Consider the following 25,760-nt stretch of genomic DNA (forward strand, 5'->3'; position numbering starts at 1 on the left):
ATCTCAATATATAAAAAAAAGCATTTTTCCCTGTTTTCTTAGAGTATTACAAAATATGACAGGTACAAAGAATTTGTATAAAACATAATAAAAATAATGCAGATATGCTCAAATTGCTATGTTTTTTAAAGTTTCAATAGCGTATTTTTATCACTTTTATTCATAACATTTCTATTTCCCCTTTTTAAAGAGCTATATGTTATCATAACGTAAAACACACTGTAACGACGTCAACCTATCTATAAATTGCAAAATCGGTCAAAACTCAGTTATATAGAATTGTAATTACATTTTTTAAACATTATTTTCTTAATTTTATTTAATTTCATAAGTTAAGCAAAGAAATTGCTTTAAAACAGTAAATACGCTTCATTTTACTATGATATGCGAAATATTGCGCAATGAAAAAACCCAATCGCCCCTAACCCCCCTTAATTCTTAAAACTTGTGTCCCTCGACATTCAACCCTAACCCTAACCCCAATCAACAAAAAGTGATATTTGACCCCCTTCTATAGTACATAGTAATAACCTGTGTATAAGTAACCTCCTAAAATTAGGGTGTTGCGTTTCTTTTGCATGTCAGTATATTTCCAGGTTGTTTTTTCTTTACTGGGAAGAGTACATTCTCCCTTAAAAAGATTAAAACTCCTTAATCACCTGGAAGAACTGTAAATTAATAACGCAGAAGTAAAATGAAATAAGGGTCAATTTTGACCTCAATTTTTGTCCTAAGGCTTTAGAGTTTTAAATCAAAAAGGTTTTTTTTTCTAAGTGAAATTGTTGATAAAACTTTCCTATTTCAAAATTTTGTAAGCTTTATATATGTGACATAATTTATATCTAAGAACAGTAACTCTTACACTGGTGTCATTTGTATGTTCTCATAGAGTTATCTTCCATGTCATTCACGATGATGCTGCACGTGTTGTAATTAACTAGTTCTCAATGCCATCTTGGATTCTGTTTGTGTTACATGGTGTCAGAAGAAAAACACCGCCATCCGGACTTAACCTTACTGGAAACTTAGCGGAGAACTGGAGAAGAATCAAACAGTAGTACGATATTTACACTGTAGCAAGCAATGTCGCAAGTAAAGAAGACAAAGTCCAAGGGATGACCCTACTCCACGTGTTGGAACCGGACACCATTGATGTGTATAATACATTTACGTGGAGGAAAACGACGATAAGACTAAGGTAGCAGATATCAAAAAGAAATTTAAGGAATATTGCACTCGTAGGAAGAATGTAACCTATGAGAGACACAGTTTTAATAGGAGAACACAGAAGGAGGGAGAACCGGTCGACACATTTGTGACTGAACTCAAACAAAAGGCAAGTTTATGTGAATTTGGTGAATTGATAGATGTATTTGAAAATCAGCTTTGTGAAGTGATTGCAGATGACATTTTGATGTGGGCATATAGTGAACAGGAACACTCGGAAAAACTTAGTCAAAACTAAAGAGAGCTGAGGATGTTGGATTACGTTTCCATAAGGACAAGTGCAAAGTAAACAAATCGAAAGTTGAATATATCGGACATGTTTTTAGTGAAGATTGTGTGAAGCCCAGTGGTGAAAAAATCAAAGCAATTTTAGCAATTCCAGCACGAGAAAACAAGAAGGAATTACAGCGATTCATGGGGATGATCAATTACTTAGGAAAGTTTATTCCAAAACTTGTCTACAAGGAATCAATCACTCAAACAGTTGCTAGTAACCGACGTCGCATGGCACAGGTATGAAGAACAGGAAAAGGCATTTAATGATCATAAGGGAGCAATAACGTCAACGCCTACATTGAAATATTTCGACGTTAATGAGGATGTCAAACTTTCAGTTGATGCTTCGTCGTTATGGACTTAGTGCGTGCATCATGCAGAAGGAGCAACCTCTGGCTTATGCATCGAGAGCCTTGAATGCAGCTGAGAAAAACTATGTACAAATCGAAAAAGAGATGCATGGAATCGTGCATGGACTACGAGTACCGTATGTGTTAGTGGGCACAGACCACAAACCATTAGAGAGCCTGTTTAAGGATATACGATCCTCAGCCAGGAAGGATAACTCTATAATTTATAATTTAATTCAAAAAGTCTTAAAATGAAGCTTGAAATTGAATTTTTTTCATGCAACAATTTTCATTTTATGTCTTTACGTATGATTCAATGTTCTTTAAAGTTTTAACAAACGATATTTAAAAAGTTGACATTTTTACCTCATAAAACTAAGTAAAACTTGCATATTTTAAAATAATCAAATTTCTTTTAATTTAGCCTTAGTTAACAATGTTTATAAGCATGATTTGAAATTACAAGTGATTTACGGTGTTTTCTTTGAAAGGAAACACTTCATACACTATGCATTATGAAAGGATGGAAGTAAGTAGGAGAAAGTAAAGTACCAAATAAGTGTAAAATTCATGCAATTTTCTTTAAAAGCCTAGATACCTATGATTTTTATTCCTAAAATCTATTTCTTGATCAAATATCAATTAAAAAATATGCACTAGGAAATTCAAATCACATTTCCTGAAATATTATTTGAGATTTACTAATTTTCCCTATATAATATGATTTAATTTAATGATGAAGTTATCTCATAAAGTTGAAGGACACCGTTCTACAGGGATGGCCAACAAACCGGAAGGATTTAGACATTGAACTTAATCCACATTGGAAATTCAGAGATGAGATAAGCATTGTAGATGGCTTATTGTTGAAAAGAGATCGTATCATTAAACCAGAGCAACTTAAACCCCAGATGTTGAAAATTCTGCACAGCAGTCACATGGGACAAGAAAAATATATACAGCGAGCTAAATCAACATTGTTTTGGCCAGGAATAATCATGCAGTTAAAGAACATGATAGAACAATGCAACATTTCATATGCAACCGCTACAGGAATGCACAGCAAAAAGAGCCAATGATACCACACGAGATCCCATATCGTCCATGGCAGAAAGTTGCAGCAGACATTATGTTTTTTGGGAATACAAGATACTTGATAACCGTTGACTACTTCTCAAAGTTCATAGAAGTCAACGGTTTACATGATAGGAAAGCCGCCACCGTTATCAACATTCTGAAGCAACACTTTGCTCGACTAGGAATCCCTGAAGAGTTCATTAGTGACAATGGCCCTGAATTCTCAAACCATGAATTCAAAAACTTCTCGAAGGAATATGACTTCCAATATACACTGTATTACATCTTCGCCGAGATATCCAAAGAGCAAGGGTATGTCTGAAAGAGCTGTACAGACCATCAAAAACCTGTTTTGGAAAGTACCGGATGACCACAAGGATCCGTATATTGCGCTTATGGAGCTGAGGAATTCAGACATACCAGGAGTAAAACTTTCACTAGCACAACTTCTATTTCCACAAGAACTCTTATACAACTATCAAATCGAATTTGCGACCAATGGGATGTAACTCTTTTTCGCGAGGAACTTCAGAACAATAAAGATGCACAAAAGTCTCTTTACGGCAAGATCGTACAACAGGGGTAGACCACAGTGAGGAGGATCCGCCGAGACCTTATCAAAACGAAAGAACTTAACACAGAACAACCAGTAGATACCGCAGATTCTGTTAACGGTCACTGTGATTTGTTTCGTGATAACTCTAACAGTGTTAATGGTCCGTTTATCAATTCTGTAGGCATTCCAACAAGTGTTACAACATCGAGTGGTCGGGTCATCAAACCACCTCACAGGCTGGTGAAGGAATGTTAATGCAAACAGTTAACGTGAATTTCTGAATATGAAGAATACATTCATTATTCAGTTTTGTAGTTAAGTTTTGGTAGTTGTAGGTAAACAAAAAATTAAGAATACTGAGAGCTGTTTTATTATCATAATAAAATGCTTTATTTCAAATGTAATTTTGACAAACATTTCACAGTTAACTTAAAAGGGGAGATGTGATATCTAAGAACAGTAACTCTAACACTGGTGTCATTTGTAAATGATATAATAACGTAATCCTCCATTCATTATCGATGATGCTGCACGTGTTGTAATAAACTAGTTCTCATTGCCATCTTAGATTCTGGTTGTGCTACAATTTACACTTCTGATCCTTGTTTTGACTTTCATCTTAGTTCCAAAGGGGTGCCCTTTAAGAAATTTGTCATTTTGATATAGACTCTCATAAAAAAAAAGGCTAAAAAAATATTTAAGTTATCATGTGGAAACTTTCTTGCACTGTATATTTATTTACCTAAAACAATTGTGTTCTTCTTAATGGAAAAATAAAATTAGGAGATGAGGTATGTAACTTAGATGAGAAAGCATTAAAAACTCAATATGTCATCTTGGAACAAATTATTTGCAATAATTATATGTGTAAGATGTAGAGATCCCTTCTTTGGTGTTACCGTTTAGAACATGTGTTTTAAAATATATTAAAAGTGATAAATTTATGAACTAAGTAAAATTGAATGATCCATATGTACGTTTTTGTCATGTTTAATTAAATCTTATTTGAAAATGCGTCTTCCCTTTACGGACTCGTTTCCATTCTATGAAAAGTCAACAATGTCTCTTTATTATCTAAGAATTTTTTAGCTGTGAAATTCATATATAAAATTACAGGAGGTGTGAAAACTGCCTGTACATTTCAAATACAGAAATTACAGTATCTAGAAAATGATCGTAAAATATCGTGTATACACAAAGATGTTGCTTTGTTATTCATAAATTCTTGATAGAATACCCATTTAAAGTCCATTTAAAAATACTATTTGAATTTAATAGAAGAACATATTATTCATTCCACAAACGAATGAATATATCCTTTCAATGCTAAACTGTTTTAGCAGGTGATGCTCGCTCCGCCATGGCACCTGAACCCACATATGATGTTTCGGAGGTCTGTGTTTGCTCTGATCCTATTTTGTATTGGTTAATGAACTTTGACATTGAATACTGTTCGTTTTCTCCGTGTCCTTCTTCGTTTAGAAAATGAAATTTCAAATAAGTATTTTAGTTTAAGAACAATGTTCACTTATCGCACTTAATTTCTGAAAATCTCAAACTGCTGAATTTTAGTTGACAATGCATTAAATATAATTAGACTTTTGGGTGACTGATTCTCTAGCAAAAATGACGTAATATTCTGTCTAGTCAATCCATTATGACGTCACAAAATGCGTCAATATCCTAATATTTTGATAAAGTCTATTTTTAAGGCAATTTTTAAAGACATCATTTATACTAAATATAGAGCACAACCTCTGACCTAAAATATGCATTTAATACGTTATAGAACTGTTTCTGAGGATCACAAGACATTTTTAATTTGTTAGATATGAGAGTGTGCTCATATTGTTTTTCTTCTCTGAAAGTACTCAAATATCCTGTTTACATTTTAAAAATTTAGGAAAATTGCAATTCCATAGAGCCTGTGTTCCAAGACCTGGAATTGAAGAAGAAAGAAAGATATGGAGATAACGAAGAGTGTGTACTTGTCATGTTAATGACCAAGCTTATGGGATGTTGATCCAAACTGATCTTCTAATTGATTAATTTACAACAAAATTTCCTTTAAAGTTTAAACATTACATTTAATAAATCAAAATATTCAAAATAAATTGGATAACTGTCAGTGTTCAGCTGGGCGATGAAGCGTACGGTTGTCTTTAATACGGATACAGTTGGTCTCCGGACTGTCCTGCTGTTGTGGAGGCCTACACACACATACACACGCAATACAAAGGTATACGTCGTGCGCTCAAGACTCTAGATGTGGCCGTGTCTGATACAGAGACGTCTACACACACAGGATGAGGATCTGTTATTTACACATGCACAACATAATGTCAAGGCAGACATATACTTTACACATTGCTAAGTTAAAAATGTGCATACACAAGTACATATGGCGTACAAATAGCATTAAGTTGCTTTACTACAATAATATACCTTTACTTTACAACTTTGTTACAAATATAACAGAACAAAAGACATACTAAAAGACATAAACGGGACACCGTACAATCATTACTCAAACACTTTTGACTAACTGTACATGTAAATAACGTATAAAGAACTAATTCTCAAATAGCAAAACAGTTAAGACTGATTATGTCGAGAAATGCCGAAACTGGTTGTTTTAAGATATTTACAGTTATAGGCTTACCTCAGAAAAGTAGGACACCACATATTGACAATAACAGCTACATGTATGATATGGTGACGTCTGCCATGACTATTTTATTGCACAAAATGTACCAAATTCTAGAGATGTATAGGAACGTCCTTCTCTATCAGGACTGCTGTGTCCAACTCCAGCACGAATTTACTTTCAAGGTCCAGTTATCTTAGGCTTAAAAAGGGTTGAATATGTACAAAGTGGAAAAACGGAGGCTCACCACAGGGTAATAGAATTCTGCCTGCATGTTCAAATATAGCAATTTAAATAGATTTAGATTTTAATGTGACAATGCCTCCCGTTTTCCAAAAGTTTGCAGTACTTTAACATACATAAAAATCTAAAATGTAAGAAACAGAATCTGAAACATTACAGAAAGCAAACTTTTTACAAAAATTTATAAACGGCTCAGGTAATCTGCACCTACATTCTCTTTAACCTTAATGGCTTGGATTCTAAATCGATATGGCTGGAGACTGAGTGCCCAGCACATCAGCCTAGGATTGGTTATCTTTGACTGGTTTAGATACACAAAAGGACTATGATCAATTTCTAGAACAAACTCTTGACCGTATAAATACTTTTGAAATTTCTGAATGACCAAAACAATAGCCAAACATTCTTTCTCCACTATTGCGTACGCACTTTCACACTCTTTCAACTTCCTACACGCGTATGCGACTGGTAACTTTTGATCTTCTTCACTCTGCAATAACACAGCCCCTAAACCTCTATCAGATGCATCAGTCTATAGTATAAAAGACTCTTTTATGTTTGGTAACTTCAAAATAGGAGACTGAGTTAGGGACGACTTCAAAGACTGAAATGCAATTTCATGACATTTTTCCAACACAAGTTTGGTCGGACACCCTTTTCTAGTCAAATCTGTTAATGGCAATGTAATGCATGCAAAGTTTGGAACAAACTTACGATAGGAGCCTATCAACCCAAGGAACGATCGTAATTGCTTTTTAGTTTCTGGTCGTGCTGCATCTTGTATGGCCTTGACCTTGTCCAATATTGGTCTCAGATGTTCATTGCCAATTACATGACCTAGACAATTCAAACTGGGATAGGCAAATGAGCACTTACTTGGTTTAGCAGTCCGACCTGCACTACGTAGACGCTGAAAAAGTTCGTCAAGTACTTTGAGATGTTGTTCAAATGTCTTTGTAAAAATGATTATGTCGTCAATAAAATTGTCAACATTTTCGATGTCACTCAAAACTTTTCGCATCAATTGCAAAAAAGTAACTGGTGCTGTAACTAAACCAAAAGGCATAACACAAAATTGAAATAACCCTTAACTTGTTCTAAAGGATGTCTTGGGTTTTGATATCTCTGTCGGTTTAATTTGCCAATAACCCTTTGATAAGTCAATTCCATGGCACCTGATCCCACCTCTGATGTTTCGGAGGTCCGTGTTTGCTCTGCTCTTATTTTGTATATTGTTTAATGGACGTTGAGATTGAATACTGTTCGTTATTTCCATATTCTTCCTTGAGAAATATTTATGTCCTGCAAATTTTGCAAACATTTCATCTGCATCTGGTATTGGCTCCGCGTCTAAAATTGTCTGTCTATTTAGAAGCCGAAAGTCAATACGAAACCAAATGGTACCATCCTTCTTTGGAACAATAACTATTGGTGAAGAAAAAGGAGACTCAGACGGTTCAATGATTTTTAATTTTAACATGTCACTCACGTCATTGTTAACTGTTTCTTCCAAAGAAAAGGGAACTGAACGTGTTTTGATATGTTTTGGCTTATCACTTACCATGCGGATGTCATGTTCCAAAATATTTGTTCTTCCTGATTGGTCTTGTAGAACATCATCATACTTGGCTATGATACTCATCAACGTTTTCCTATCCTCGGTCAATAGCAAACCATTGTTATCTACAGCTGTGCCTTAGGCAGAATCTACTGTCGGATAATCATCTAACTGTCCTCCCTGTGTTGTGTCTCCCACACAGTCCACAAATGTAGCATTTACTGAATTAAATACACTTTCATCAGTTACAACAAGAACATTGTTACCTTGTGCTCTTTCGACATATTTCTTCAGGAGATTAATGTGAAAGGTCTTTATCTTGTCATTCATTTTTAACTGGTAATCTACACGGTTTACCTACTTCACAACCTCAAAAGGGCTTTTCCATTGAAGAAGCAACTTGTTGTGGTCTGTAGGCATTAAATTAAGAGCTTTGTCACCTACCTTTAGAGATCTATTTCTAGGTTTCTTATCGTACTATTTCTGGTACCTGGTAGCAGATTTTTCAAGATTTTCTCTGGCAAGCTGGGCCATGGACTGCAATCTCTCTTTCAGATCTAAAACATACTGATAAGTTGTTTTCATATTTAAATCTTCTATTTTCTTAGTACAAAATTCTTTCAAAATAGCCATGGAGCCTCGTACTAACCTTCCATAGACTAATTCAAAAGGAGAAAATCCCAAGCTGCGGTAACTCTCTATAAGAAAAGAGAACTGCATTTAAATACTTATCCCAGTCCTTGGGCTTCTCTGCACAAAGTCGTTTTAAGATTAGCTTTAAGGTTCCATTAAAGCGTTCGACTAACCCATTACAGGAGGGGTGATAAGGTGTGGTTGTCCATTGCTTCATAGAAATGAGTCGACTTACCTCCTTCATTAGAGACGACGTGAATTGAGTACCGATGTCCGTTAACATTTCTCTTGGTATACCTACCCTGGAGAAGATTTCCATTAGCGCCTCTGCAACTCTTTCTGTCTCTATAGTTGGCAAAGCTATGGCTTCTGGATAACGACTTGAATAATCTACTAGAGTAAGTATGTACCTGTAACCCTTTCCGTGATTGGAGATAAAGGACCCACTATATCAACTGCAACTCGCTAGAATTGTACATCAATTAATGGCATACCTTCTAAAGGCACTTTACTAACCCTACCTTTTTGAAGTGAACGCTGGCATATATCACAGGACTGACAAAACCGTCGGATGTCACTTAAACGTCCTGGCCAGAAAACTGTGAGCTAACCCTGGTTATTGTCCGCTGAATACCTAAATGTCCTGTCAATAAATTCATGTTCTAACTTCATGGCTAATGAGCGAAATTTCTCTGGAACCACAAGCTGAGAAAATACCTTATTGACGCTGTCATAATTCGCTACAAACTCGATAAAGCAATCCATTCTTGTTATACCATTTGACCTTACCGTTTTCCTTCAGGTGAACAGTATTATGTTCTGCATAACCCCGAATCTTGGTAAGTGTTGGATCCTCCTCTTGTGCATCCTTGATACGGTGTGGATCTGTTACATCTGTATTGATGTTCCGGACAACAATTCCACTGCAACCAGTATCCCTCAAAACTGTCACAGGATTCCCGTTAATATAGCCCGTAGAAATAGGCATGGAACAGTTTGCAGACTTAGTACAAGCAAAAGCAAGAGTAGTTCGTGACAAATTCACCATTGAATCTACTATAGAATCTGACGGTAACGTACTAACAAAACAGACAGGTTTTCCATCTCTTTGTGCAGCGGATGGTTCGCCTTAGGTTCGTACTTCACATAGACTACCAACAACTGGTTTGACTTTACATTCTGAAGCGATACGCCCCACTCTGTTACACTTAAAGCATCTCCTATCTGATCTTGGTATAAACTTGCCGGCATTTGTTGTTTTAATAGGTACATTGTCTCTGTTCTTAGTACCGAGGTGTTTTCTTGATAGGTTCTATTTTCTTCTGCAATAAACCCTTACCTTTATCTACTGCCTGGACTGAGCTCAGGTTTCTAGCATCTTTGTATTGGTCTGCAAGACCCGATTTTTTTTCTGAAGACTCTCTGGAATGCGCTCTTCCAGAAATAACCGTAAATCTTGACTACAAATATGTAAAAACTGGTCACACAACATGAGATCGTACAAACCCTGAAATGTTTTTGGAGCTTTTGCCATTTCTATCCATCTGTCAAAATAGCTACTTAAGCGAACTGAAAATTGAGCAAAAGTTTCTAATTGATCAGGTAGACAAGATCTAAACTTTTTCTTGAACCCGTCATCCGTCAGTAAAAATCGTCTCAGTAGTGTTTTTTTTTCAATTCTTATAGTCTAAGGCCTCAGTTTTGGGCATTAACGAAAAAACATCTAGAGCTTTACCCCGTAGAAGCGCACTTAAGTTAACAGCCCAGTTCTCTTCACCCCATATTTGTGCATCTGCATTACTTTCAAACCGGAGAAGGAAACTGTCCATCTCATCATGTTCTTCATTAAATGCAGGAAGCTTTGGAGCTTTAGGCGTAACTCGACCTTGACTTTGATCATATTGCACATCTTTGCTAGTATTTACTACCTGTGTTTCATACTCTTTCTCAACTTTCATCTGCTCAATCTCATACAATTATCTCTCCTTCTCTAACTCTCAATTATTACTTTTATATTACAGTAATGTTTAGATTGGACATCTACAAGGTAGAATGTCGATCATCCGGGACCCTTGACTTGTTCAATATTGAATAAAATATTGCAAGAAACATTGTACTTGTGTAAACACGTGAATAATGTGACAAATAAAAACAGATTATACATATTTATTATAATTTAACAACTTTAGTAAACTTACTAAACTCTGAAAGTCGAATCTAACATCTGACTTTTAATTGATTGTGTTGCATCAAGCCTAGATATATACATAACCTTTTTTCAAGAGCTGAACAAATTAAATTCCTCAATATTTTAACATGATAATTAAAACATTTTTTTTCTTTTCACAAAACTGTAAAACATACAAATTTCATCTTTTAAAATCAATTTATACAACTGCAAGCACCGAAGTAACGTGCCTTTGTTCTAAATAATCTTAAAAAGTCATGCATCCAGTTTTACTGGAGGGGGGTGGGGTCATTTGTAAAAAAAAAATTGTTGCATAACATTAAAAGAATGACAACGAAAAAATATTCTGAAATTTAAAACGTGTAGAAAAAAAGAGTTGGTTCCCAAAACAAATGAAAAAAATAAACGCAAAATTAAAATCAGTAGGGACTAACATTATTCATGCTATCAGCTGTTAGACCTTTATATGTTCAAGTTTTAAGGGGGGGGGGGGGGGGGGTAAAAAGGTAATGTGTCGAATTATGTTTTTATTAAATATATTTTTTAAAATAATGATTTAAAATGCTACTTGTGAATATTTTCTATCATTTTACTCACATATCAATCAATAGTATGCAAACGATTTGCTTCCTCTGGTTCCGCATTGTTTGTGGTCGATTCTTCTTCGTCTGACGGTTCACTAGCGTAGGGCTCAAAACACTCCCACAATTTCTGTATTATTGCACATCAATGAATCCTCATCAACACTCGAACGATTCTTCCTCTAATGGACTATCAGAATTATCAGAAACAGCGTTTTCTGTTTATCACTTGAGGGAAGCGAGACACACTTGTGACGTCTTGATTGCATTTAAACCGGAAGTGACATTGTCAAGCATATTCGATCGTTTTCACAGGTGCAAATGCAGACGTTCAACATTGATTATCTTTGAAACGGCGAAACCGATTTTAGTCGGATTTTCGCCAAAATGCAGGTTTAGTGAATTACGTTGATGAGTAAAAGTACCGTAGCCTATCTTTAAGGGCTTTTACTGTTCATCGTAAGTAATGCAGCAAGATTTCAAAAAATAAACTTTCTTTTCGTTTCCCATAACGATGCTAAGGCTTCTTGAAAATGGCTTAAGTACGCATTTCCATTGCTCTAGCTGGAGAATTTCAATGTAAAGGTGTTGGAGAGTTGCTTATGCAGAAACTCACTACATTACGCCTCAACAGGATCTTACGTATCATATGCATTAAGGACAGTCTTTGTACCGAAATTCAAGGGTTGCTATACCACTCTAAGTTAGAGAAAATTCGACTTAATCATCTGAAAAACTGGCATTTAAATATGGCAAAGAATAATTCCTCGCTCAGATCTCAATATTGATGAACCTAATCGTATCGTACAAATTAAAGCTTCAATTGTTGTTTAGGACAGTCTTGTACATTTTACTTGAATGGCTGGGAGGGGGTGTTTTAACAGTTATATGTTACTTAGTAAAGTAAAAAGATAAACATTTAACATTTTTATCAAATCTCTAATGTTCTGAAAAGCGAATTTAGCTTACAGTATTCATTTTTGAAAATAATAAGATAAAAAAAATCAAACATGTGTAGATTACTGCTTGTTGCGTTTCTTTTGCGTTTCGGTATATATACTCCGTATACATGGAAAAAATAGTAAACAAAAGTGCAAAGTCTCTAATTCATTTGGCATTTAATAAATTAATGTATACATGTAATTGGTTAGTTAGTTAATAAATGTGTATATCTACAGGGTCCTTTAATACATATCTCTTTGGTGATGAACGCAATTTTATATATTTATTAGCAACACAATGAGAGAAAAAGGTAATTATGTTCCCCAAACGGAGTTTGGGAACATATTGTTTTTACTCGGTTTCTTATTATTATGTTCCCCAAACGAAGTTGGGGAACATATTGTTTTTACTCTGTTTCTTCTTCTTCTTATTATTATTATTATTATTATTTTTCTTCTTCCTGGGAAAATTTTGTCCACGAATGATCTAGTAAACTACACATCCGACTAAGGTAAAATGTTTTTAGGGTCAGTAGACATGTTGTGTAGATTTGCCGAACGAAGGTCATTTTGCGCGCACGTGCTTGCAAGAGCGTGCACGTGCAACACGAAAAATGACCAATATAATGTGTATTGCCGTAACTTTTTCAATTTTTAATGAAATGCGTTGAAACTCATAACATAAGTATATATTTGTAGCTTAGACTAGATGACCTGGTCAAAATAGCAAGTTCTCACGCGCATGCACGTGCGTTTCGCTCTGATTGGCTGAAACTAAAGTCTCAATATCTTGCTTGTTTTTTGATAAAATCCTTTGAAATTTTGAATATAGTCATATATTAGGGAGATCTACAGCATGATATATAAGAATTATCATGAAAGCACTTACATGCACGTGTTCTGGCAAGAGCGCGCACGTGCAACATGTGAAATTACCAATATAATGGATTAAGCCTTCACTTTTCTATTTCTTGATGGAATTTTTTGAATCTCACATTGCATGGATATATTAGTAGTATCAACAAGACGACATGGTCAAAATAGCCAAATCTGACGCGCATGCACGTGCGCTTCGCTCTGATTGGCTGAAATTAAAGTCTCAATATCTTTCTTGTTTTTTGTCATAATCCTTTGAAATTTTGAACATAGTCATACATTATGAAGATCTACAGCATGATATATAAGAATTGTCATGAAAGCATGTGCATGCAGGTGTGCTGCAATCTGATTGGCTGAAACTTTAAATGCCTATAACTTTCTTAATTTTCAACAAAACAGGATGAAATTTAGAATATGAATAGGTATAATAGATTCCTACACGATACTATTAGCAAAATTGAATGCAAGGACGCGCTTGCATGAATCTGCGCAAGCGCAATGCGTAAAATGAACAATATATTTGAAAAACGGTAACATTTTATTTTCTGACTTTTTATTGATTCTTGGAATATAAAGATATGTTAATGGTTTAGACAACATGCCATGATCACCTTGCATATGCATTCACGTGTGTTTGCGTGCAATACGTTAAATGACTAAAAGTTGATATCATTGTAAATTGTAAAATTCTTTTATGAAATCCTGCGATACTGGGCATATTAAATTTTTTTTAAATGAAATTGGCACAAAAAGGGAGTTGGGGAGCGTTTGGGGAACATCTGTAACGGTCCCCGTTACAATTAGAACTAGTTATTATTATTATTATTATTATTCTTTTTTTTCTTCTTTGTTCTCCGGTACTTTTTTTGTCCGCGAGTGTTCTCAAAAACTGTTCACCCAACTGAGCTTAAACCTTTTTAGGGTTAATAGGTGTGTAGTGTAGGTGTGCAACACGAAGGTTATTTTGCGCGCATTCGCATGCACGTGCGTGCGCGTGAAGTGAGTGAATTGACTGATATACTTAATATAGCCATAACTTTTACATTTCTCGATGAAATGCTTTGAAACTCATTACATTAGGATATATTAATAATGTTAATGATATGACACTGTCAAATTAGCACGAACTCACGCGCATTTATTAGCGCCTTGCTCTGATATGCTGAAACAAAAATTTCAATTTCTCTTTTGTTTTTTGACGAAATAGTTTGAAATTTTTAACGTTGTCATGAATTAAGACATCCTTCAATATAGTATGGAAAAAATTTCATGAAATCACGCGCATGCACGTGCGCTGCAATCTGATTGGCTGAAACTTTAAATGGCTATATCTCCTTTGTTTTTTGACGACATGCTTTGGAATTTAAAACATAGTCTTGCATTAGGATATCCTGCAATATGATATACAAAAAAATTCAACAAATCACGCGCATGCACGTGAGCTGCAACCTGATTGGCCGAAACTTTAAATGGCTATATCTCCTTTGTTTTTTGACGAAATTCTTTGAAATTTAAAACGTATTCATGCATTGGGATATCCTACAATATGATGTAGAAAAAAATCATGAAATCACGCGCATGCACGTGTGCTGCAATCTGATTGGCTGAAACTTGAAATGGCTATAATTACCTTGGTTTTCAACCAAACAGGATGGGATTTAGAATATAGATAGATATAAGGGCCTCCTACAAGAAGGTTTGGTCATCATGCACGTGCACGCACGTGCGTGCATTTGGAACGAGTGAAATTAAAGATACACTTGAATGAGTGATTTTTTATACTTTTGGACTAAATGGTTTAATATATAGTATATTTAAATATATAGAAAATTGTAGACAAGATGATATGATCATTGCGCACGTGCATTCACATGCGCACGCCTGCAATGTTAAAATTTGAATATAATCGGTATCCCTCTGGGAAAACGTTGTTCAAGGCAAAATTGCACAGATGTTGTCTTATTTAATAAGGCTAACATGGAATATGGCACCAAAAGGGAGTTGGGGAGCGTCTGGGGAACATCTGTAACGGTTCCCGTTACAATTAGCACTAGTTAAAGTATGACATTTATCAAACCTTTCTTCAAATAAAAACGTATATTTTAATCATTTATTGTTATCCTTTCACAGTAAATTCTTCAAACCAAAAACAACGCTTTAAGGTTAGACTTGATGAAAAAAGTCAACATCACAGTGTTCCTGACCCTCCTGTAGAATTATCTGATGCGATGAAAACACTGGCGATTGATGACCCAGGGGATTCTAAAGACACTGGTAGCGAGGCTGATGATGAGAAGATGTCACCTGCACGTTACAGCATGGACACAGTAACCGAGTCACTCAAAGGAGAAGAAGCCGCGGCTCCTTTGTTTGAAAAGACAGAGGAAAAAGTAACGGAAAGTCCAAGTGTTATGGAGAGTTCAGAAAGTTTAGGCATTTTAAAGGTTTCAAAAAGTGCTACCGATGAACCAGAGAAAAAAATCGGCATGGTTGATTTTGCGGGACAGTGTTCATATTATTCCTCACACCAGATTTTTCTGAGTCCACGAGCATTCTTCATTCTGGTGCTCAATATGGAGAAAAACTTTGATGAAATGGTAGGAGAGGAAGTGTGTAGCCAGGAACGATCCATTTACAGAGGATATACACACAGAGGTTTGTATTTGTAAAAAAAAATACATTGAAAGCGGAAAATCCAAAACATTTTTAAAAGAAGACTTGTTTGTGAAACACTGATGCCCTTTTGGCAGCTCATGGCAAATATAGTTTATCATATAGCTAATAAATATTTTATATGGAAAAAAACTACAAAAATCTATTGAGAATTTTAACGTTCAATATCTTTGCGTTTTATTGGACACTGACTTTGTATTACGTAAATGACGAATATGCCAGAAACTTTCCGGATGTGAGCGTTCAATATAGAATGGGGACTTGTTACAAGAAATAGACATGTGAAATATGAATTACCGAAGAAAACCCATTCAAAGGGAACAGCTAAGGTATTTTTCAAAGTAGGTGAATTTATGGGTCAAAAGGTAAGAATTATTGATACACAAATGAAGATCTTGTTACAAGAAAATTATCTGTGAAAGATAAGAGCCCGAGCACCAAGCATCCAAACGCTATTACCAATGGTTAATCTTTTGAAAAGTGGGCAAAACTTTAAGGTCAAAGAGTCAAATTATTGGTTTTCAATGAAAGGTCTCGTAACAAAAAATACACGAATGATATGAAAGCTCTAGCTCCAACTATTCAAACTTATGGCTTAACTTAACTATCAAAGTGAGTAAGACTCAAAAGTCAACGTTTTAAAGTCAAAAATATCATACCAAAGAATATGTTAATCACAAGGAATAAACGTGTGATGTAGAAATGGTCTAGCACTAACATGAATGTTTATCTTTCTCAGACTACCTTACATTTTGGACAAAATCTATTCATCAGTACAGCAGCGAAAAGGCTCCCATTTTACTGGTTGGTACTCATGCTGAACAAAAGACAGATCAGGTATATCAAGAACATTTTGATGAAAAATTACAAAAAACTTGAATGTGAACTTAACAGATTAAGAGTTCTTGTATTTAAAAAAATTGTTCTCAGGGTTAGGGGTACTAATAAAGTGGAAAAATAAAGTTTGGTTACTATGGGGATATGAGTTTGTCCTTCTGTCTGAGGGAGAAACACATGTTTGAACCAGAGATTGGTTATATTTTGAGAATTTCTCATGTACATTGACCAAGTGTCATACAAGTTTAAGGCCTCTGTAAAATTGGGACATTGCGCTTTCGTAAGGAGAAAAATTATATTTTATGCAAAGATTGCTTGTGATCAGAAAGGTTGACTTGATTTTGACCTTGTAAAGTTCAAGGTCACTGACAGAGAGAAAAATGTTGACACGACCTTGTAATGGAAAGACATGGAAGTTCAGACTTCAAACAATGTTTATTAAATTTTGTTATATGCCCCATGGGTTCAAATTTTAATTAGATATCATCTAGGTCTTTTACTTTTTAGAAAATTCAATTGACAAGAGGAAAACTATTTTATGGCAATTACATTTTATCAGAAAGAGGTTAGATGTTAACCCTTCACACAAAAATCAGTAAAGAATTTATTAATAAATTGAAGACATTAAAACAAGTCCCAGATACAAGATCAAGGTAATTGAAAGAAAAACTTTATTTCATGTCCTCTCCTATTTTTCTAACAAAATAAAACATGGAAGTTAAAAATTTTTCATGAGTTTTAAAGCCAAAGATTACCGATAGAGTGATATGATCTTCAGCATTTTTGCTAGAAAAGTAAACATTGCATTGACACATTTTTCTGTAAAAAAAATCATTGGATTCAAAACAATAAGAAAATGAGAATGGTTGCCGCTTCTTAAGCTTCCCCATATAACATTTAGTTTTATCTACTTTCTTTCACTATATTATCTTTATAGTTGAACATGTGTATGAAGGAAGGATCTTATGTCCTTTTTCTTGTAAATGGTATGACTTCTTTATCTACTTTCAAAAAAAAAAACTTTCTTACTAGGAAAAAGCGGAATTTTTCCGTGAGATATGGAAGACTTTGCAAACAAAAACCAAGTCTTTGCAGAGACATCTTGATATCAAGAGAGAATTTGCCATAGGATTCCACGAGAATGAAGGCATTGAAAAAATCAAGGAGTCGATTGTTGATGTTGTTCGGAAACTTGATCACTGGGGTAAAATGCTTCCGCATTCCTGGGCTATGTTTGAAAACTTCTTTCAGGAGAAGAAATACCTCAAAATAATTAATAAAAGAATACTTTTAGGTTTCAATGAAGCATTACCACAGGACATTAAGTTAGAGACAGAAGATGATATCAATACCATGCTGCAGTTTTTCCATGATATCAGAGAAATCTTGTATTTCAATCAAGAATTTCTGAGAGAAATGATTATTCTAGATGTTCAGTGGTTTGCAGATGCATTTAAAAATGTAATTACCGACAAAAACCATGCAAAGAAAGATTTACGTGAGTTTACATCTGAGTGGGACCAATTCGATGACACTGGAGAATTGAGTGACACTTTGCTGACTAAGATTTGGGAAATGAACAATAATGAATACCTTGAACACAAAGATGGTATCATGCTGTACATGGAGAAGCTAGGGCTATTGGCTAAAATGGATGACGAAAAATGGTACGTTCCCTGTATGAACAAAAGAGCATTCCCTGTTAATGCGTTTTCATCACACCCCGCCTCATCCATCCTGTGCTACACGTTTGATGTTCTTCCTGCTGGAATTTTCCATCGACTTGTAGCAACTTGCATGCAAAATACTTCAAAGATGTTTTCCTTTGAAGACCGAGGATGCATATATCAGACTGCTGCTAAGTTGATGTATCAGGACCGTCACCATAACATTCTGATCGGAATGACCCAGACAGAAATTCAGCTGCAGGTGTTTGTTGTAGAGGGGGAAGTTGATTTTTCAACATGCCACAAAATAAGAAAAAGAATTGAGAGTGTGTTACATGACCTTTCTAACACATTCCAGAAAAATTCTGAATTACACGTTGCGTTCAAATGTAAACCTGTTGGATTTTGTGACAGTCGGGAGAGTGCTGTCCTTAGTGAATCAGAGTTTTCTCGAGCAACTTTCCAGTGTCCTTCCTGTAAAGAAGAGAAAATCCATATTGTTAACACTAAAGACATCACAAAATACTGGAAACAGGTATTGTATAATAAGGTCTAAAATTACACATGATTTAAAAAATAAAAGGAAAGAAATAACAAAATTATAAAAAATTATAGATTATAAAAAAAATGATGACCGAATGTATTCGTTTTTCCAAAATAGAAAAGTCTTATATAACATTATCCAAAGATAACACATTACGGAAGCCCTGAGAATAGAATATTGTCTTCAATGATACATGTTAAGTAGTTTCCCTACAATATGCAGTGTAATAAACAATGAAACAATAATATAATAAAAATTTGAAATATGTAGGGATGTTTTATGACTTGTTTTATACGCCAATCATTTTTTTAAAAGCTAAATGAATTCAAGATATGTTTATTATTAAGTAACAATAAGTAGGTAAATCAATAGCTCAATAAAATACGAAGATAACAAACTGTAATAAAAACTCATTACTCAGATCGGCAGTAAAGCAAATATCAGGGGTGGGATAAGGTGTCATGGAGGAGTAAGCATCCACCATCGACTCAAGTGAGGAAATTTAATGTAGCTTATTTTGTAAATAAAATAAAATGTTTTATAGATCTTAAAAATGAAATGTTTTAAATAGCTAGAGTTTTGTTTGAGACACTTGAGGGACCAGCTTTTATGATATAACCATTCATGTGAAAATGTCTGTCCAACTCGTGAAAATTAACACAAGACATATCACATGATACAGGAAGCAGGTAATGAAAATGTATATTGCCTGTTTCTATGCTTCCGTGATGATGTGTTTTTTTTTTTAGATGGGATGTTCTAAAACATAATGACATATGAATTCTTTATCCAAAGAAATGTTTTCATATAGTTCACTTAAATCAAATACACTGGTTTTCGTACCTCTTCCCTGCCGTAGTTCTGTCTTTTCAATGGATAGCGCTGGTAACCCATGGCTTCACTTAATTTGGCTCCACGTAATTTGTGCACGAGTCTGTAGTGTAGGCGTAAGTAAAATATCCTGGTTTATGTCCGCTGGAAAAAGTTACATTTCAGACACTCGAGATCAGAAGCATGTTGCTCTTTAACGTTTAAATTTAAATTGCTGGTTCTTGAAATTTTCCTCATATTTTTCACAAGGCATACTAATTATAAATTCGAAATCTGATTGGCTGGCGGCTGGTGTTTCAAGTCTGGCGTCTGAGACGGGTGGACGTACTGGTAGCATCTTCAAAACGTTTTGTTTCCATCTGCTGACTCGAGTGCGGCGATGCGTAGTGGGTACTCTCTGCGGCTGGTCACGCGTGTACTGGACGGCTACTGGTTTCCATTTCTCTGAATGTTTTATTTGGAATAAAGCATCACTGAGTCTTTCAACAACAATCCATGGTCCTGTCCATTTTCTGGCTAATTTAGTTTTACATCCAAAGGCAACGTTAGGCTGGCTCCGACAATCTAACTCTAACTCTCCAACTTCATAATTAATAGAACGCACATTCCGATCATAAACACGTTTTTGTCTCTCAGAACGTTGAGTTGCGGATCTCAAAATGTCATACATTTCGCACAGACTTTTCTCTAAAGTACGCTGTACTTCCGAACATTCGTTCTTCAAATTTACAGTTAATAGATTTACTGGAAGAGTCATTCCCTCGCCGAATTCCATTCTGTACGGTATTTTTCCTGTCGATTCATGTACAGTGCTGTTTTACGCAAACGCAATACCATCTATGAATTTATCCCAGTCCATTTGATTCACAGAAATATACTTAGTTGCATATCTTTGATTGTCCTGTTTAGTCTTTCAATCATTCCATCAGATTGCGGATGATAAGACGTGGAGCGTGTTTTGTAGGTATTTACACGAAACTGCTGACTCAAAAATTGGACACCTTGGTCTGAGTCTATTTCTTGCAGGCGTCCGTAGCGTTTAATCCATCCTCTAAACATTGTTTTGGCTACTGTTTCGGCTTCAATGTTCCTAAGGGGTAAATCTCTTTAGTAAATAATCCAAAAGCACTGGAATATATACAAATCCTTTTGCTGATTTCGGAAATGGGCCAGCTATATCTACACCATTCTTTCAATTCAACACCACTCACATAAGTTTTCATAAAGCTCCTTTTCATCTTGTATAATGTATTACGTTCTTCACAGATATCACTCGAAGAAATATAATCCTGAACATATATCTCCTTAAAAGAGGCCAGTAATAATTGCTTCTGTTTAGTTATTCATACTGTATGTGCGTCTTCCACATTACGGCATCACGTAATTTCAGAGACTGCGATTCTTAATCGCTCTCTGTTGTCTTCTATCCATTTAATTCACAACACACCTTGGTTTGCAGTAAGTAATTCCCACCGTGAATATACAAAATTCCTCTCAAAACTAAGACTTGACACCGAATCTATTGCTGGTTTAGCAAAATCCGGGTCTTCTTTCCATTTACGAAATGGTGAAACTGTAAGACGAGAAAATTTGGCGCATATGTATTTTAGCGCAAACGCAAGTGGGAATGCACTGGCGCAAATACAATTTTGCGCTTGCACTTGTCATTAAAATCAGGGACCTGTAAAAATATATAAATGTGATATTTTTTATTTGACTCTTTGGTTAGTCAAGCAGGGAAACACGATATCATTCCCGTATATAAGTAAACATTCGTCAACTTTACCGTAATGTTGCAATGACACGGACGTGGCAATGTAAAATTTTATTTCAAATTTATTTCAAATTAAAAATAGAGTATTTTTCGCATTTTATTCATATCAAAACAATGCATGCATCGAAAGAATGTTACTTGCATAAAATAAAGTGTTGTCTGTAAACTTTCTAAACACAACGATGTTACAGGCCGTTTCCTAGGTTTTCCTTGTACAGGCCGTCTAGAGGTCCTATGACGTTGCGTAGTATCTCTTAACTAGCACAGAGTCGTTTCCTGAGATCGGTTTCTTTGAAAAGCATTCTAATGTCAGACAAGTAATTACAAGACTGGCGATTTTTACTGTTAGCTAATTTTCGCAAGTCCTTACTGTGATAATATTTTGTATAACTTGGATCCTCTATCACATTCATTTTGCATTGTTTACATTGTCCAGGCCATTCAATTCTAGTTCTAGCGTTTCCATGACGTTTTCCAGGTCTATGCTGAATTTGAAAAGTATTACCTGCGATAATGTAGCCCTCTCCGATTTTTTTCTACCTAATATTTTCTGGAGAGAGCTGCAATTCCACAGCATCTATGTAATGGTGCAAATATATCTTTTTAAATACGGATGACTGCAGACAAAATATATTATTTTTACAATCAACTTACTTCTAAAAAGGCGAAATTTTTATTTACTGGCATTATCATAGTCCCTTAAACAAACAGTTAAAATAAATCTGCTTGAATGTTTACCAGATGTTCTCATCAGAAGCCATGACAGTTCTCGCGTGATGCACTAAGACTTTCGCTTGAAAATTATAACTTTGTAAAATAAATTTTCGAAGTTACTAAATGATTGTGCTCTATGGCATCACTAAACATTGAAAAATAAAACTAATTCGTGTGACATTTTTTCGTAATTAGCGATTTCTTTGAAACTAATGCACTCATTCTCATGACTGCTGATATGGCTTCAGAGATTAACTCTTATGGTATTTCCCTTAATAATACCCAAATTTGTACTCCGTCTTGTTTGTTTATCGTTTAGAACCCCTCTCGAGAATGCTTCACTAATATGGAGACGCCACGACTTGTTGGTGCAGGACCACAACTTTTCACCTATGTTCGGCACTTATTTATTCATTTTAATTAATTTTATTTTGCTTTATGTCATTTAGAATCAAGGCTTACAAATGTCTTCATTAGAGAAATTAAAAATATTCTAGTTATTAATTTAACATTTTGGTTTGTTAAAATTTTGTCAATTTTTTCTATATTTTAGATTTTAAAGCCAATTAATCTTATAAGAAATTGCACCTCGTCATAATGACTTGTGATACGTCAGATCTTTTAACTCGCTTCATGATAAATAAATAGGTGAAGCGTTGTAGTTAATTTAAATGATGAATCTGCAAAAAATAAATTAATTTCTTATATTTACACTATTTACTTATATGTATTTACATTTTTTCTTGATGAGTTGCCACAAATTTACGCCATTCAATTGTCATCTTTGAAGCAAAAAAGTTTGCACTTTAGTTTTAACGTCAAGTTTTGAATTATGACGTAACATTGGAGTTATTCATGCTCACCCATGGAAGTTCATGAGAAATTGAACAGTCTTCCTATTTGCAAAGAATCTTAAGGAAAATTTAATGCTAATATATTAATTTAACATCTATGAATGTGAATTTCAGAATGTCCTAGATCTACTTGAAGACAGATCTTCTAATGATGGAAAAGGTAGGATTCATTTTTCTTGAGCTTGTGGCTAAGATGTAAATGTTTTCTTTTCAACTAAAAAAAATCAAGGATATTTTTATTATCCATCAAAAATGTGTGGTCAATTCAAAATTTTGAAGGATAGATAACTAAAAAGACATGAAAGGTAATTTCGATTTCTTTTTTTTTACTTTTAACCTCAAAAGATTTTTAAAAAGGCGTTTCAAAATGATAACAAAAAGCTTTAACTTTTGTTAAACTAGTTTTAAAGGCAGTGCATATAATAAAAAAACTATATGCGGTATATTGCATATCTTTGCCCCCACAAAAGTCAAATTTGAAAAATTCTTGAAATGTGCTGAATTTTATAAATTGTATGAGAAATATAAATTAACAGAATATATTATAGTTTCAAAGTAGTTTATTGACAATTTTTGTTTTTATGACGTCACAAACTAGTTCGATTTTAGAAAGAAGACAAAATGGACAAAATTTCAAAAATTTTAGATTTAAAATTTATAGAGCGCAAATTTGCTCAGGAACAATATTTACAAATTTCGTTGATATTATCATTCTACACATTATATCAAAATATTGAGCCGCGCTCGGTGACTTTTACTCGAACTATCGACGTAAAATGTACATTTTTCTGTATAAATCATGGAAATTTTAGAGAATGAGTGCACTTAAGTACATCATTTGGAACCTTTTCGGCTACCTATTTTAAGCTTTACATTACAATATATCGCTAAATTAATCTATGATTAATGTGCAAGAATATGCTTTTGATATTTATTTCTAGAACGTTCTATCATACATATTTCTATTATTACAGAGAATGTAATTGAAAAGAACATGTAAAAGCCTTAAATTCCGAAAACTTGAACGGGACCACTTTCGAATCTATGGTGTCCGCAAATAGGCGGAGACATTTAAACCGCATATTTGTGGAATGTAAACATTAGCACATATGATTTTTTCGCATTGCGAATTGGAATGGAGAAGAGAGAGATTGTGTTGATTTTATGGTGCACAATTATTAAATGATTCTAATGTTAAGCCTATACATGTACTTAATAATGACACTGTCAATACCAGAATTCTCTCAAAACAACCCGAATGAAAAGCATAAAGTTAAATAAGAGACATATTATCTTCAAACTCAATTAAAATTTGCGCAGAAATCTCCCATAGTTTGAAGTTGGATGTACGATAGATACTGTCACAACGGAGACTTAAATACAATGAAATTTTCAATGATAGCTTTAGCGTATCGAACAGCAGAAGGTCATGTGAGAAAGGTGATTATAGTATCAATCGTTGATGCTCGGTGACCGGTTAATTTAGTAGCTATCTCGACCCCACTTTGGGGACATTTTTTTTAAAAATTAGATATGAGCCGCAATTTGGCCAACATTGTTCTTTGGATATGTATTAGTTTAAGTTAAAATACACATTCTGTGCAAGTAAGAAAAATGGCCAATTTGCGGCTCGATGTAATCAAAGTCGTCGAAAACTGGTATGCATATGAATAACAATAGAAATAACACAAAACTGTTAGACCCCCGTCTCAAAAGCTAGTGTCGCTAGGCATAATTTAATACTTTCATGTTATATAATACATCAAAACCTGCTCTTTAGATATTGTTCAATACCTTTAAAACATAAAATTAATGAATTTTGGAATTTTATTTTGCGCAAAACATCAGGATCCAACTCTCATAGCTTAAGTGCAGTCATTCTTCACTTCATTTTCGTGACGTCATTTCAAACATATGACGTCATTGCTAATGAAAATATTCAGTGATTTGAAGTCAGCATATATTCCCCTGAGAACATAATTAAATATTTCTCCGTTTAATTTTGAGGTGAAAATATTGGTTATTACCGAATAAAGTTCTTTCAATAAAAATACAGCGTCAAAGGATATTAACCAGAATTACCAGAATTTAGCAGTACCTAATAGAATTTACCTTTTTTATATTTAAGAAAAAAACTGAAGAATATGAATTTAAATGAAAATAATTTTTCAGCAGAACAGCAGCATGGTGAGCAGTTCAGAAAACTTCTAGATAATTCTCATCCACATGAGCACACCGAAATCTTTGGGAAATACGAAATAGGAAAACGGGTAGGCCGAATACAATTTACTGGAGGTCGTGGAGTAGGAACAGGATTTAGAGTAGGCAGCAAGTACGTCATGACAGCCTACCATGTCATGAGGGATAGTCTGAGTAAGTTATAAAGATACGAGGGGTGATCAAAAAGTTCAAAAACTATATCTATATCTACAAAACCCCACAATTCAGATTAGAATGAAATTCGGTACACACATAGCCATACACAAGGTCTATAAATAGCATATGCTGAATAAAGTTTCTCTCCTTGTTTGTGACGTCACAATATGAAAATGACGTCACTATTTAGGTCACTTGTGACGAAAAATGGTTGTCTCAGTCGAACTCGTTCAACAAACGACTGTACAATTTATTGTAATATCTTAGAAATCCCTCTACAGTATCATATAATAATTTGTACACAGTTTATTGAGATAAATGAGTTCCAATAAAT

At 34.5% G+C, this 25,760-nt stretch overlaps 1 protein-coding gene across 1 annotated transcript in view; it reads left to right on the forward strand.

Annotated features, from left to right (window-relative positions):
* Positions 1 to 25,760, forward strand: part of LOC134277826 (uncharacterized) — a 64,792-nt gene that overhangs the window by 23,347 nt on the left and 15,685 nt on the right. Inside the window, exons 5-9 of the mRNA XM_062760133.1 lie at positions 15,287 to 15,811; positions 16,569 to 16,666; positions 17,699 to 18,868; positions 23,165 to 23,210; positions 25,223 to 25,382. Coding sequence (XP_062616117.1) covers positions 15,287 to 15,811; positions 16,569 to 16,666; positions 17,699 to 18,868; positions 23,165 to 23,210; positions 25,223 to 25,382 — 1,999 coding nt within the window. The remainder of the gene's footprint in view (positions 1 to 15,286; positions 15,812 to 16,568; positions 16,667 to 17,698; positions 18,869 to 23,164; positions 23,211 to 25,222; positions 25,383 to 25,760) is intronic.

The sequence above is a fragment of the Saccostrea cucullata genome, unplaced genomic scaffold (assembly GCF_032062105.1).
Source record: "Saccostrea cucullata isolate Sc308-1 unplaced genomic scaffold, CSIRO_AGI_Scuc_v1 ctg1405, whole genome shotgun sequence".
NCBI classification, from domain to species: domain Eukaryota; kingdom Metazoa; phylum Mollusca; class Bivalvia; order Ostreida; family Ostreidae; genus Saccostrea; species Saccostrea cuccullata.